Source organism: Mytilus californianus, unplaced genomic scaffold (genome assembly GCF_021869535.1).
Source record: "Mytilus californianus isolate M0D057914Y unplaced genomic scaffold, xbMytCali1.0.p SCAF_8, whole genome shotgun sequence".
Classification (NCBI taxonomy): Eukaryota; Metazoa; Mollusca; class Bivalvia; order Mytilida; family Mytilidae; genus Mytilus; species Mytilus californianus.
In genome coordinates, this window is record NW_026262734.1 from 33301247 (window position 1) to 33318162 (window position 16916).

General features: G+C 30.9%; 1 protein-coding gene across 11 annotated transcripts in view; it reads left to right on the forward strand.

Annotated features, from left to right (window-relative positions):
* Nucleotides 1-16916, forward strand: part of LOC127711762 (uncharacterized) — a 135151-nt gene that overhangs the window by 89701 nt on the left and 28534 nt on the right. For all 11 annotated transcript variants that reach the window (XM_052217874.1, XM_052217879.1, XM_052217882.1 and 8 more), the window contains 3 exons: nucleotides 2787-3086; nucleotides 4388-4675; nucleotides 4920-5896. In XM_052217874.1, coding sequence (XP_052073834.1) covers nucleotides 2787-3086; nucleotides 4388-4675; nucleotides 4920-5896 — 1565 coding nt within the window. The remainder of the gene's footprint in view (nucleotides 1-2786; nucleotides 3087-4387; nucleotides 4676-4919; nucleotides 5897-16916) is intronic.

Sequence of the window (16916 nt, forward strand, 5' to 3'; positions counted from 1 at the left end):
TGGTCAGCCCTTTTTTTGAACCACGATATAAATTAGAAAACTGACAGCTCAAATACATCAGCTATATTCAACATATTATAAGCCCCTAAAACTAACATGGAATTCAAGAGGCCATCATGCATACTTCTGTAGTCTTAAGTGCAGTTTATTGGTTATTCCCACATACACTCCTACAAAGACATATGTTGCATTTAAGTTTACAACTGGATCCAATTCTGATCTTGCTGTTAGTTGTAAGCTCCTAGTTTATTGAAGGAGTTCCAGCAGTGTCAAGAATAAGCTCTTAGTTTATAATGGTGGGAGTACAAGCATTGTGAAGAAAAACAACAATTAAGGAACTATTCCTTTGATGTATTACTGCTTTTTTCTAGTAAATCATGTTTTTTATATGTCACGTACAATCCATAATTAATTGTCTCATTGCCATTAATTTAAAGTCATCCTGTCTTCATGCCAATATGTCTGCAGATGAAATTGATGGTTATATTATGTGGCAAGGATCCAGTTAAGAAAGTGCATAAGTATAATTTCCTTCACTAGAAATTTTCTTGAATAGATGTTTCTTAATGAGGTTATTTACAACTTCGAACACGTCTTTGTCAAATTGATATTATTTAGGCAGAACAACAACAACAAATTCCTCGGGGGAGGTTATGAAATGGTTTAAACTCTGTATGCAACTAGTTTAATCTTATTGGTGGGCCACCAGTGGAGCAGGAACCAATAACCCTTCCAGAGCACCTGACTTCACCCTCCAACCCCCAGTTTTTGGAGCTGTCTGTGATGCTTTAATCCATAGTTTTCTATAAAGAGTTTGTGGACTGTTGCATGTTTGTCTTTTTGTCTGTTTTCCTTCAAGTTGTGGTTTTTAATTGGTTTTTAATTGACAAGGTTTGACAGATTTCCTGCTGAAGGTTAGTGGTTCTCTGTGTATTCTAGCCCATCCATTAATTAGAGCTGGCCACCATGACATAACCAATAGCACTGAAAGTGACTTTAAACAACAACAAGAAATAGACAAGCAAACATTGTTATATTGGTGAGGTACTAATTTGTGTGGATATCCTGTAGGCTTGGTTGTAGAATTTGTTCAAAACACTAAATCAAGTATCTACAAATATACAATTTTCCTCAATTTAAAAAAATAGGTACATTTGTGTACCAGTAAAAACAAATGAATCCATTCTATTAAGTTTGCACTGACTGAGCTCAGATTTATCAAGCTGAAGTAAACTAATTAATTTAAGTGGAACATGCATATATCATAATGTAAATAGTATTACTGAAGTGGAATACAAGTAGTGGTAATAAAATAAATTACTGTTATTATGTATTATGAGCTACTAAAAGCTTGTTACTTGTAGTAGCTAGTCTACAATCTATTTCTTTCATGCAACTTCTGAAATCGTTTGAATCAAATACGTATCACAGACAGACAAAATGTTTTAACCACTATTCAAAACTAGTGCAGTAAGCAGACAGATTATACAAAGAAACATTCAGCATTAGCATATACATAAATATAACATTATAGCAATAGTTTGGTATAGGTTTATTGGGGGATTGTGTCTACTTTCGTGAATGTTACTATACAGGAGCTGGGACAATTTGATATATAATTCTCGGATAGGAGCTGTAAAAAAGATTGAGAGTAGTTTTCCAAAGATTTTGCATTCCTAGAAACTTTTCAGATAATTATACCAATGACATTATATTGTTATTAGCATCGTGTATACAAGAACAGTGCTGTTTAAAATTTAGATCACTGACCTACATTTCATGCTAGAGTGACTTTGGTGAATGTTTGCATTTATATCAATCTCTCAGAAACATATAGTTTTACAATATATGAAGGATATTTTACCACTTAGTCTCATTCAAAAGTACATTGTTGTCAGCAGGTGACTTCCATTTTTTCACAACATACAGATGCATAATCTATCTTTTTAAATTGATATAATGTTGATTTTAGCTCTTTTGAACTTTAAAACATCTTTTTTTTTTTTAGAAAACTGCTTTTTGTTGTTCAATATATAGGCTGTGATCAATCAGAATAAATGAAACTAAACATGAATAAAGGGAGATGTGGGATGTATGTCAATGAGACAGCAACCCAAATGACACAAAATAACTAAAAGACAACAAATGTCAACATAGGGTACACACAAGTTTCTATACAATATGTCAAACTTTAAATTGTCCTGAATATAAAAGATGAAGTGAATAAATCTATTAGAGTCTATCATCTGTCGTCAACACGAAATTCTCCTGACAACATAAAAAGATTTAATAGGACAAAAGTCAACAAGGTACCTACCAGACTTGGCACAATAACATGAACATGGGACTGGGTTAAACTAGTTTATTTTATCTCAACATTTCTACCTTTCAATGATAAATGGATTAACAAAAGGTCCATGAAAGAACATACAATGAAAATCAGTACAGTTTAAGAACATTCAACTTTCATTTATATTTGGCTTGAGTTTACTGTGGATTCATTTATTTTCGTGGGTACTAATTGTCGTGGATTAAGGAAAACTTACATGTTCGTGGATATTTAATTTCGTGGTTTTTGACAATGTCTGCATACAAGCCTATAGTAAATTTGTCATTCGTTGAACATTTAATTTCGTAGTTAACCTATAACCACGAAATCCACGAAAATTGGTATCCAACGATTAATAATGAATCCACAGTATGTATTTTTGATGTAATGGGTTTAACTGTTCATTCTGTATCAGACCAAAAAAGGCATTCTTTTAATACTGTAATGTGTGTTTCAGAAACTGCTTGTGAAACTGATGTTGTTCCTATGTTCCTTACTAAACCTGAGAGTAAAATACATGAATGCAGTGATACTGTTACCCTTCAGTGTGATGTTATAGGATCACCTCAGCCAACCATCCGATGGACCAGGGATCAGCAGACTGTTGACATTGACAACTGCCACAAGCAGACATTTGATGGAAGAACTGCTGTACTGCTTATCACCAAGTCAACCATTGAGGATTCTGGGAAATATGAATGTATTGCTGAAAATACCTCAGGAAAAGTTTCTGTTGATGCTCTTATTGTTGTTAAAGGTACCTAGCTAGTCATTTATATAAAAACCAAATGTATGAAGTAAATTGTAAACTAAAAGCATATTGATTTTCTTCTTATATTGGTGTTATTCTGATAAACAAATATAAATTATTGCGATTGTTGGACAATCGAATCAAATGCAAGTTTTATAATTATGATTTCAGGAAATGCTGCCTACAAACAATGTATGCCTTCAAAATTTAAAATGCTTATATTTTTGTTTCACCTATCCTGTCCCAATTCCAAACAATAAAAAAAACTCTGAATTTACAGTTCTCTGCAGACAATTAAGTACTGGAATTAGTAATTCATGTTGAATTGAACAAGCAGACTTGTAACATATTGAATTAAACAAAATTATAAAACTGTTGATATTATGTTTTTTTGGTCTTTAACTTTTGACATAAGTATTATCAGAGAGGCAAATGAACTATTACAAAAGTCTGGACTTTTTTCCTGAGTATCTTAAAATGTTTTCTTATATATATAAATGTGAAACACAACTTCGGGAGCTCATTATGATATATCTTTTCAATGTAAAAAAAATCAAGCACTTTTAAAGAATAAATCTATAAATTTTTTTAAAAAGTTCAACAAGTGTAGCTTCTTAAGTTGTTTATTATTATGTCTTTACTTTTCTTAAGTGTTCAATGGTAAGAAGATTTCTTTTTGCCGGACACTGAACCCATTATATGACAATTATTTATATATAACAAAACATACTTAATTCCGATTTCACACGTGGTAGGAATTTAAATATTCTATTAAATGTTTTAAATACATTTGAAGTAGCACTTTAATTGAAATTAGCATGATTTTACATTTAATCATCAGATTTAGGATTAAAGGTCATTGATCTACATGTATTTACGAATGGGACTATTACATAAAAAAATACTTCAAAAAGTTTTTCTTTTCTTTTTTTTTCATTGAAAATAATCTCGATTTTTGTTGCCATTTTGAAAGCTAAAGCAGATAGTTGAACTTTTTTTAACACATTTATAATAGCTCTTTATTTTTCTGTTTTGAAGTACTTTGCTGGAGCCCCCCTTTTTTCTTAGTTAATTATTTTGCACTCATGACTGATAGTACCACCTGCTTCATTTCTAAATTCTGTAAACAATTCCTTTTCACATATATATTTAATCTATGTTATGCAATCAGGGTCAGTTTTAATGATGATATAACTATCACATATTTTGGCATTTAAAAAATTAAATATAGTACAAATCCTCAAGGGAAAATATTGTCAACATAGCTTCTTTACCTTATGGAATGATGTATCCTTTTTATTTACCAGCAAAACAGGCCACTCCAGAAATTTTGAGTCCCTTAACAGACGAAACTGCTGTTTGTGGAAAATCTCTTACTTTGAAATGTGACATGAATGGTAATCCTTCACCCATGATTGTGTGGAGGAAGGACAACCGTATTATAGGGAACACTAAAGATTTCCGCCAAACTTACCAGGATGTGACAGCAAAGTTACAAATTAGTGACATACACAAGGAGGACGCAGGGTGTTACGAATGTGTTGCTCGTAATGTTCATGGTGCTATTACTACTAAATGTTCTGTAGTAGTCAAGGGTAAGAAATTTTACAATTTTTTTTCTAGTTATAGCCAATCCAAATTTCCTATAAGTTTGTATGCAGACGCCAAACCAACTTTTCTTCAAATCAAGAATTAGCATCCAGAAAAATAAATTAATCCACCATATAAAAAATTAGGAATACACATGCACTTCTTTATACTCAATGTTCTATTCTTATACTATATATTCTACAGATTTTTCTTTTCAGAGATTTTTACACCCCTTTCTTATATTTGCAGGAAGTAACTCAGGGTCTGTTGGTGCTGAAGATAAAAGTAAAACACAGTTTGATTGGTTGGTTGGAAGGGACAAAAACACTCCAGTTATTGGAGATAAACAAAAAGAACCATCAATCAAGAGAAGTGAAAGTATGAAAATTTCATCGAATTATTCTTTAAGGGACAAATATCGTAAAGCTACTCAGCCAGATGATGCAATTAAAGAAACAACACATGAAACTCCAAATAAAGTTACAGTTTCTATGGAAACTATTGTGCAGAAAAATGACAATGACAATAAAGTTGATATCAACATGAATAAAACAAAATTTGAAGATCCTTTAAAACAAAAAGCAGCAATTGCTCGTTCAAAAGGGCCAGAGGACCCACCATGGAAAAACGTGACCCTAAGAAGAACTGAGAGTGCAAGAGCCCCTGTTGGCCGAAGAGAATCTCCCTTTCTTCGTAAAAGAAAAGAAGAATTGGCTGGTAAGTTGGAAGTTGGATCGTCTCCTCAGAACAATGATGATCCTTCAAAACTGGCTACAAAACCCCCTGGGTGGAGACCAGTCATTGGTGACAAAAAGGATTCAGATACACCGAAAGAGACTGAAGTTTTGTCATCATTAAGACAGGTCAATCTTCGAAGGTGTGATAGTGCTAGAAGTTTGAGGGATGAAATTAAACAAACAGGCAGCAATATTAGTGCTAATGCGCAACATGATGGTGGCAGCAGAACAGAAAATTTTAGTGCTGACAAGAAAACTGATAATGAAACTCCAAAACTAGGTCAAACAAGTAGTACACGATTGTTGTTCGAAAGAAAATTAGAATCAGATCAACCTAAAGACACACAATTAACAAATTTCCTCAATCGACCTGGTAGTGGACTTCGACGGACATCAAGTCTTAAAATAACACAAGCCGAGAGAGATGCAGGAACACGACCAGTAGTACATTCCAGAATGAATGGTGGACTTGACCTTGAACAATCAAAGGTAATTTATATATTTAAACTTGACTTGACCTTGATGAATCAAAGGTAATTTATATATTTAAACTTGACTTGACCTTGAACAATCAAAGGTAATTTATATATTTTAACTTGACTTGACCTTGATCAATCAAAGGTAGTTTATATATTTTAACTTGACTTGACCTTGAACAATCAAAGGTAATTTATATATTTTAACTTGACTTGACCTTGATCAATCAAAGGTAGTTTATATATTTTAACTTGACTTATCCTTGAACAATCAAAGGTAGTTTATATATTTTAACTTGACTTGACCTTGATGAATCAAAGGTTGTTTATGTATTTTAACTTGACTTGACCTTGATCAAGCAAAGGTAGTTTATATATTTTAACTTGACTTGACCTTGATCAATCAAAGGTAGTTTATATATTTTAACTTGACTTGACCTTGGACAATCAAAGGTAGTTTATATAGTTTTGATTTGTGTTTTAACACCAAGTTCATTTGTTTATAGGAATAGAAACAAAATGTTTGAGACGAATTAAAAGTGTATTCCAATACACGGTATATTGGTCTTACCTCCCACGGCAATGGCTCAGCCAGACTAACAATTACATAGCAGTACAATTTACTATGCATGGTAAAGTAAACTGGATCCCTGTTAGATTACTCTACTCTTGCAATCAACAGTCAATTTAAGCTAGTTGTAAACAATACCTGGTAAATTCTTAAACTGACCAATGTACTTTTATGTACCATAGTAGTGTATTTATAAACTAAACATACAGTCTTAAGGTCCCACATCAGTGAGACATTTTGGGGCCTCTTATAGCTTGCTATGCAGTTATGGTATTTGCTCATTGCTGAAGCCCATACGAATACCTATAGTTGCTAACTTCTACTTCATTTGGTCTGTGGTGGAGAGTTGTCTCATTGGTAATCATACCACTTCTTATTTTTATATAAAAAAAAACTTGGATCTTTTATAATTTTATAAGACAAATTTGTTTATATTTAGAGCACATTTTGTTATGCCGAAATTTCAAATACCTCAAAATAAATGGTCTATGCATGCTCTGACAATTCTTCAATTTTGTACTTGTAAACACTTTTAAACTAAAATATTTTAGAATGTCTTAAGATGTTTTGAAAAGAGAACAGCATCTTTTTAAAGTACAAAGTTTCTTATTTCTAAGAATGCATACTTTGTGAAATAAATCAGTTTGATGATTAATTCCACAGTTTGATGTTTTCAGTTCAATCCTTTTAAAAGTACATCAAAAAAGGTTTAACATTTCTGTATAAAAGAAGATCAAGTAGAGATTCTCTGTATGCCAGTGCTGGAAAACAAATTAGAACAATTTGTTCCTGTATATATTTGTTTATTTTTCACTTTGATTCCTTTGTCTTACTTGAAATAATAAATATTCAATTACGCACTAAACTCTAGAAACATTTTGGTTGCAATCGTTACGTAATTTTACTTCTGGTAGGTTTTTTTTTTTTTTTTCACTGATTATAGTAAACCTGATCGGAAGACCATTCTGCAAAAATTACATAATTCATTTCTGGTTAGTTTTTATTATTGGTTATAAATAAAACCCTACAGAATACGTGATGGGAAGACCATTTTGCAATAATTACATAATTTCATTTCTGGTTAGTTTTTATTATCGGTTATAAATAAAACCCTACAGAATATGTGACGGGAAGACCATTTTGCATTAATTACATAATTTCACTTCTGTTTTTTTTTTTTTTTTACTGTTAGAAGAAAAACACTACAGAATACGTGATTGGAAGACCATTTCCACTTTTGATGTACAAGTAACCTGTAAATGCAAAAGTTATGTAATTCACCAAGAAACAGGTTGAAAAGCTATTACAGATTCTTTCATCAAAATAAATGGTGCAGTTGTCTTGCATTATCAGGCAGTACCATTTGGCAAGTTTTTATGATATATTATCTGGTTATGGATAAAAGGAGATGCAGAATGTATGTCAAATCTGTAGAGGAGAACCAGGGGGTCTCTGGGACCTTAGTGGCCGAGTGGGCTAAGTAATCTGTCTAATAAAAACAAACATTTAAAAATCAGTTCTCTCTTTTGTTGCTTACTATAAGATGTTAGTTTTGCCCATTATTGAAGGCAGTGCTGTTACTAGTTGTTAACATCTTTGTCCTTTGGTCTTTGTTGGTTACCAGTAGTTGTTTCACTGACAATCAGAAGACATCTCATTACTTTTATATATAAACAAAACTAAAAAAATATTTTGATTTAAAATTTTTACTTGCCATAATCAACATGACAGGTGCCACAAGTGAAGCTGTATCCCTTCAGTATCAGCTTAGATCACCTCTGATGTTTGGTGGGTCTGTGTTGCTTGAGGTCTTTATTTTTTATGTAGTGTTATGTTGACTGTTGTATAGGGAAGCACCATTTAACTTCAAGTGGGTTATGTTTTGTTTTTTTTTCATTCTGAAATTTTTATGCCCCCGCCCTAGAGAAGGGGGCATTAAGGTTTATCTTTGTCTGTCTGTTGGTCTGTCCATCAATCGGTACTTGCGTCCCTAAAGTGGTTTCCGTTCTCTAACTTAAGTTTGCCACAACCAAATGTTATGAAACTTATACACAATGCTTATTACCAAAAAAACGCAGATCAAGTTGGACTTTGGATGGTGTCACTTTTAATGTTCTGGAGTTATGCCCCTTCATAACATTATATGCAAGTTATATCCCATGGACACATTCTCCATTTTTTTTTCTTACTGTACAAGCATCAAATTATATTTGTTTTCCCTTTTTTGGCCATGATGGTGTCTGCTTATCTTTATGGTTTTTGATTTAATCCTAGATACCTGTCTCTTTTTTGTCGAGCCTTCGACTTTAGTCGAAAAAGCGAGACATAGCGATCCTACATTCCGTCGGCGTCGTCGTCATCGGCGGCGTCCACAAATATTCACTCTGTGGTTAAAGTTTTTGAAATTTTAATAACTTTCTTAAACTATCCTTGATTTCTACCAAACTTGGACAGAAGCTTGTTTATGATCATAAGATAGTATCCAGAAGTAAATTTTGTAAAAATAAAATTCCATTTTTTCCGTATTTTACTTATAAATGGACTAAGTTTTTCTGCCGGGAAATATTACATTCACTCTGTGGTTAAAGTTTTTAAAATTTTGATAACTTTCTTAAACTATCCTGGGTTTGTACCAAACTTGGACAGAAGCTTGTTTATGATCATAAGATAGTATCCAGAAGTAAATTTTGTAAAAAAATAAATCCATTTTTTCCTTATTTTACTTTTAAATGGACTAAGATTTTCTGCCAGGAAACAACACATTCACTCTGTGGTTAAAGTTTTTAAAATTTTAATAACTTTCTTATACTATTTTGGATTTGTACCAAACTTGGACAGAAGCTTTTTTATGATCAAAAGCTAGTATCTAGAAGGAAATTTTGTAAAAAAAATAAATCCATTTTTTCCTTATTTTACTTTTAAATGGACTAAGATTTTCTGCCAGGAAACAACACATTCACCCTGTGGTTAAAGTTTTTAAAATTTTAATAACTTTCTTATACCATTTTGGATTTGTACCAAACTTGGACAGAAGCTTGTTTATGATCAAATGCTAGTATCTAGAAGGAAATTTTGTTTTCTTCCAGTTAACATTACATTCAGTCTGCAGTTAAAGTTTTTAAACATTTATTAGATTCATAAACTATCCTGGATTTTTACCAAACTTGGACAGAAGCTTCTTACAATCAAAAGATAGTATCAAGAGGAATATTTTTATTGATTTACTTCCTCATTTTTGTTGAGCCTGCGATTAACAGAAAAAGTAGGCGAGACACTGGGTTCCGCTGAACCCTTACAAATTTTTTTATGGTAATGAAACACAAACAAAAGAGTTAAAGAAAGAATCTTAGTTGTAATAGCATTGTAATTATTTCTTTAAGTAGAACTGTAATTGCATGCACAAAAACTTTGGAAGTAGTTACCTGCAATCTTTTCTTTCTCTGTGTTTTTGTATGATACCAGACAGTCGTTATGCAATTTATTGTTAGGAGGCTTTGAGAATCTCAGAGATTTATTTGGAATGAAAACTCGTTCTTTCAACAAACTTTTATTGTTTGGTGCATGATTAATTTTAACTAGATAGATTGTTGTGTTAAAGGCGTTACTAAAGAAAAATAATTCAGATTACAGAATAAAAAAAATATGTATTTCAAAATAAACAATACTTTCCTCTGAAGTTGAATGAAAGGTGTAGGAAAAACAGTTGATATAAAAAGATAAACAGCCACATCTTTAAAAGATATGAAACAGGCATATGAATCAGAAAGAAAGTTTTTGGTGAAAGAAAAAATCCATATATAAATTGCAAAATTATTTTTGATTGCTTTTTAACTCAGTAGAGCGCACCTGACCTAGTCATTTAAATGATAAGGTGCACTTGATTAATAGCTGTCAATTATACTCACTTATCCTGAACAAATATTTTCAAGGAAATTTATAATGTCTTCTTATGCATAGCTAAAGATAAATGATATGTTAAGAAAATGTTAAGTTAAACACAAACTGTCTCTAGGTTTGACAAAATTGGGGATTGTGGGATCCCTGCTTGTCAATTCTGCAACCTTCAGTAAATTCACATTTTTCTTATTTTATGTATCTGATGAATTAACATTGTTTTTTTTCTGATGCTCATTTTTCCGGCCGCTGGAAGGAAATATTAGAGTCAAACAAGCATATTATTTGTCTGTGTCATCTGAATGTTTGTCTGGTATAACTTATAGAAGAATTATTGAAAATGTATGAGTTAGACATAAGTTTTTCATTTTTTTAGTTAAAGCTAAAATTACACTAGCAAAACATTTAACTCTTAAGATTTTTTTGTTACGCAGTAAGTTCTAGTCTTATTATTAGTGAACAAACATTTTCTCTTACTTTTACCGTTTTCAAATCATTTTGATTTCCCTTTTCTTGTTTACAAAACTGCACAGGAACAATTTAGAACTGACTTGACTGTTATACAGTTTGAGATCCACGTAGTTTGTAATGAATCAAGACATAAATGATAAAATCTTCACATTATTACATCACTTTGCGACAGATACTTAAGTAATGAGAGGTTGCTCTGGGAAAAGTTAAATAAAAATTAGAGAGAGAAAAAAAAAACTAATTTTCAACCAGCATACAAAAATCTGAAACATTTTTGGGTCAATTATTTTAATTTTATAGAAGTCAGGTCAGAACCATTGCCAAAATAATTTACAGTTTTAACATGCTTCCTTCTTGTCATTTCATTCTTTCTCAAATTAGGGTGTGTTTGATTGGCATTTATTTGGCACAGAAGTCAAGGCCTATGTGTTAATTATGCAATGTAATTAGGTAATGCTTCTTTCAATCAGTTTGAGACGTTTATAAGATATAAAGATAGACAACTTCTGGTGAAATTCTGGATGTATGCTAGAATTAATTCCCCTTGTTCACAGCATTTCCAAATAATACCGAAAAAAATCTAATTTCTTGCTAAATTTATATTCAGGGATAGCTAAATTAAGATTGCAAGGATAAACAAATCAGCTATATGTATTAACAAAAAAACCTTTTATATAAAATACAGCAACACTTCTGAGGATTCAAAGGAATTTTTGGTACATGTTTCTGTAAGTCTATGAATTTGATAAAACTGACCCTGCATACTATAGGTATCCTTTTCTAGGATAGTGACTATAAAGTTTCCTCACTGAATAAATACATTGTATTGAATTTTTCTCACGGATCAATCATTGATTTTTTCTCACTGATCAAGTAACCTTCTTGTACTTCTCTGACATTTGTTCAACTTTCACAAATGTTTATAATTATTGTAAGATCATCTTCAGAGAGCAGATCCTGGCAAAGTTTAAATCAATCTACACTATGTCCTCTGCTAAACAGGATCCCTTTAAATTAATACAGTAAAAAAATAATGCATAAAAGAAACCTAAATGCTTTGTATAGTTTATTGAGGAGGTAAATACATATAATTTCTCAATTAAATGCCAAATTAATTTATTTTATGGAGTTGTGAAACTAATTAATCTGTATGCTTGTGATGTTAGGGTATAAAGAAGTTGTAGGATTATATTAACATAGACAAGGGTATTCTTTCGAAGGTACTCTTTCAGGAATAGTTTAGCATACTGGTTAAAGTATATGTCAGCTTGACCTACTTCTCATGCTTCAGTTACATCTGACTGGAAGTATATGTCAGCTTGACCTACTTGTCATGCTTCAGTTACACCTAATTAGTGGGTAGGTGACATCATTCATGCAAAAGCATGTTTAGGAACTTTTTATTTTGCTTTTAATATTTATTTTGTTGGAATTGATCAACTAAGATTTTAATCAATTTGTATTAGGGATACGATTTGGACTCCAAACATAGTTATTGCCCTCGGAAGTTCATATTGGTTCATTTGGCAACAAGTAAGATTTAAAATAATGAATTCCATAAATGACACAGCATCTGTTTCAGCCCAAGTAACAAAACCTTTGCGTATGATAAAAGTACTCTGTCAGATGTCCTTCAGAATGTAGAAAGAATATTGTGCAGCTTAACATAGTTTTTATGACCTGAAGTATTCTTTTGAAATTTTAAATAATTTTAAAAGAGGTATTCTTCTGAACTTTTAAAAATAATTCGACAAGAAGTTAAAAATAATTCAACAAAAAGTATTCTCTGAACTTTTTAAATAATTTGACAAACTTTTATCAAGGAATAATATTAATAGCAATGATAATATCTTCTTTATTTTAAAGGAAAGACATAGTTAGTTAAAATAAGAAACCTAATCCCTAAGCCCTCTAAAGCCAATCTTTAAGGACTTCTTATTGAAGCAAATAATATTGCATTCAAAAGTAAATACATTTTTTAGACAACTATACTTGCAATTTAGGACCATGTTTATGCATTAAAAAATATCATAAATAACACAATTCAGCATTTATGTAGTTGACTTGATTCAAATAAAATTTAAATCACAAAAAGACAGAAGAACTTAAATTCATGTAATCTTCAAAAAACACTGTTAGTATTATTATAGATGTACAAGGTTACAAAAGCGCAACTATTTGTATACATTTTACCAGCAACTTTTTTTACCCCAAGATGGTACTCAGAATAAAATCTTGTGCATCTCCTGATTGGAGGATACAGGGTTGGAATTATTTATAATTGAAAGGTTGAAAAAATCCAAAACATTGAAATAATATTACAAATTGTAGAAAATTTAGTAAATATTTTTACGAAGGAGCCATTTAAAATTTGCCTTTCCAATTAAGTAAAAAAAATATAGATGTTATTTTTTCTACTGCATTTTAGAATAACTTTTTGTCACATGATCAAAAACTTTACACTTATACAACATTGACACTACTCATTTTTTCTAGGCTATTATTTTTTAAGAAATGAAATAAAGAACACCACTTGTACCCATGGAAAATGCATTACAAATAATTGTGCTCTTGTAACCATTAAGCCATCATGTACTATGTTATGGCTTTTAATTTGTATACACTTTTGTAAAATAAAAACTAGATACATTAATGTTTTGAAGTTTATTTGGATAAGAACAAATTACATAAAATCAGATTAATTAGAAGAAAGTAAAAACTCATTGAGGAAAAAATATATGTTATTAATTATTGCACATCTGTTAATAATTAGGTAATTATATCTGCAATCAGATTCCAATCTCAATGCCCTGACCAGGGATTAATAACTGATTATCAAAAATCAAGCATCTGTAAAGATCCTCCATAATAATGAGGAAACAGGAAAAAACTTGATTATTTGTTTGGCAAAGGATTACAGTGCTCAGAGAATATTTATATGTGTTGTAAACAGAAAGAGGCACATGCGATCTTGAGAATATTGTGAAGGTCGTAGGAGCAACTTTTATTGTGGAAACAATTGTGATTAATACATTCTGATTTTATAAGTTTTTAATAAGGTAAGTTTAACACAAAGTAACAGGAAAAAAGTAAAAAAAAGACTATTTAACAATAGTTATGGTTTTTCTTTGTTTTCTGGCACCTGTTGCTTAAAGTGATTTTTATAATATGTAAAATTTACCAATAGATGAGGTATCTTTCATTTAGATAATCTAAATCAATTATTTATGAAGATATTTGAAATTCAAATCATAGGATTTTATCTTTATGAAAGGTATTAAGTGAAAATTAAAAGATTTATTGCAATGAAGAAAAAGAAATGTCAGAAAATAAGGAATTTTTGTTACCTATTATCTATTGTGAGCATCAAGATTAAGAAAAAAAAACTCAATTGCCACCATGAGTTTGGCAGCTTGCACCCAAGTCAGGAGAGAATTTGGCATTTTTTTTTCTCGTTTTATTTTATGATTTTTCTTAAGTAAACAGTGTAAATGTAAATCTGAAATCATTTTTAACCTGTTTTTTTTTTTTGTAGTTTATCTTTCTCAGATTAGACAGTCAGCATTGACTGACCCCAGACCATAAAAAGTGAATTTGATTTTAGAACTGCAGTTTAAATTGTATTTTTTGGGAAATTTTGGAGAATATGCATCATGGGAGAATATTGAAAATTGGGTTAAAAATGATTACAGGATATGTCATTCTTAAATAAGTAATTGATGTTTTTATAAGAATATACAAGTAATCATATTCAGGCAAATATATAAACATGCATTTAGAAAAAAAAAATGTTTAGAAAAGGTGCCATACATTATGAAATATTGATGAAAGTGTAACATATTTTCATTATAAATTTGAGGGGTTTGTGGGTCCAGGTAAGTAAGCCATATTCACATTTGTATTGGTAGTTATCTATTAAAACTTCTGCATCAAAAATGCATCTACCACCAAGCCTAGATAAATAACAATGCATTGCTTGTATAGATATGGATGATCTAATTAACAGATAAGATTGTCCATTAGAACATTAATGATTGTAATGTATTAGTTCTGTTGCTACCTGGTAGGCATCATCTTACACACTTCCTAAAATGTCAGCAAGCATAGCTGCAAATGAGGGGCTCACTGCAGGTTACATTATCAGTATTATACAAAGAAGTAAACAAATGAAGCTTTAAAATTTTACGAGGTACAAATGAAGGATTGTGATTTAGATATGATATTTTTTAATGCATGGCGGTAACATTTATTTTTGATGTGGACTTTTCTTGACTTATTTCCCCTGATTGAACCTTGTTTAAGAAGCCCAATAGCTAATCATGTGACTTTCACACTTTCTTGTAACTATTTTGTCATCACATTATGCAATTGATTGGTTTATCATAAAAAATGTTGTTTTGGAGATTCCTGTTTTGTTATCTCGCTGCAAAATTTAAATGAAACAGAAAAGAACATTTGTGCTCTCATGGATATTTTTGGTTTTTGAAGTCTTCCCTGCCAACTGTTTTTGAATATGTGTGACATATCAATTAAATTATGAGCTAAGCTCCTATTTATTTTTGTGTGATGTCATTGGTATTTAGTTGATTCAAATTCTCTATGATTTAATGTGCATTTCATATTGGTAGATCCAGATTTTGAAAGAGAGAAAGGGGGGAGGGGGGGAATTAGAAACTTGCAGTAAAAAAACAAAAAACAGGGGAATGGGCAAGTCCCCTGGTTACACTCCTTTAATCTAAAGTCAGGTTAGATTAATTTAAATTGGCCAATGGGAATAACTCCCAAAAAACATATTAAGTAAGTAACTAACTAATTTTATTCAGTATAAAATCCAGTACAAAAGGATCATCGCTGAAATACATGAAAACATAGAAAAAATAAAACAAAAAAGAGACAGCAATAGTGTGTCGTATAACAAACAATAGACAAAACACCCACATCAATATTATGCAATTATTCCCACTGATGAATTTCTGATCATGATACATTTGTCTATATATAAAAGAAATCTGTTGAGAACATCAGTCTCCAAACAGTTCATTAAATATCTAAATTTATCAAAATTATCTAAATTACAAAAGCATGGTATAGTATGAACAATGTGATCTTAAAACTCTTTCCTATCTTCTTGATAGAGGGTGCATTCACATATGAAATGAAACTCATCTTCAATTTTGTTATCAATACAATGTTTACATATTCTTTGATCCAAATTCATATTATTATATCTTCCTTTTTCGATGTGTAAATTATGGTTAGAAATTCTTAATTTACAGAACTGTCTAATATATTGTTTCCAGATATTCAACTTTGTATAAGTCTCAGGTTTATATTCCTGTTTTAGCTTGTAATATGTATGTTATTTGTTTAGGTCTTCACCTGATAAACATGAGAAAAATATTTTTCATATCTTTTTTTGTAATCTTTTTTTCACTGCAGATATGAGTTTTCCTTCTGACAGTTTTCCTTTATTATTCCAGACATGGTCAAAACCAACGAATTTAAGAAACTGAAAAATGTGTTTGTTAAAGGTACACTGAAATCTTCAAATGACTTATATGCTAATTTTGAAAAATTCAAAAGAGGGTCTTTATACAAATATAGCCAGTATTTAAGAGACTGCAAAAATAACAAATATAGAAATTGGGTAACAACCAAGGGCAAGTATCCATTAGAAACTGTCAACAGTAGATACATTTACCTTTGTGGGTATCAACCAACATGTGTACTGAAAAAAAATTTGCTTCAAGAATCCTCTATCTCATCATTAATTTGTGCGTAACAAAACAAATGGAATATTATATGTAGTTTGGTTCAATGTATCCACAGATCCACAAAAATAGACCCTTAAAACATCCACGTTGTATATCACTTTCATATATTTATTTGACCAATGTTTTGCTAATTTCATAGAATTTGTTGTTTCAAGGAGAGTAATATCTATTTGTTTTGCTGATATTTTCTCAAGGTTATATCTGTAAGTTGATTTACTAGCAGTTGATTCCTGATAGGTAGAGATAAGGATTTAAATAAAGACTGCAGCGTCAAGGTAAAAACTACAGGGTACAGATGTACCTAACTAACAGCAAAAGTTATT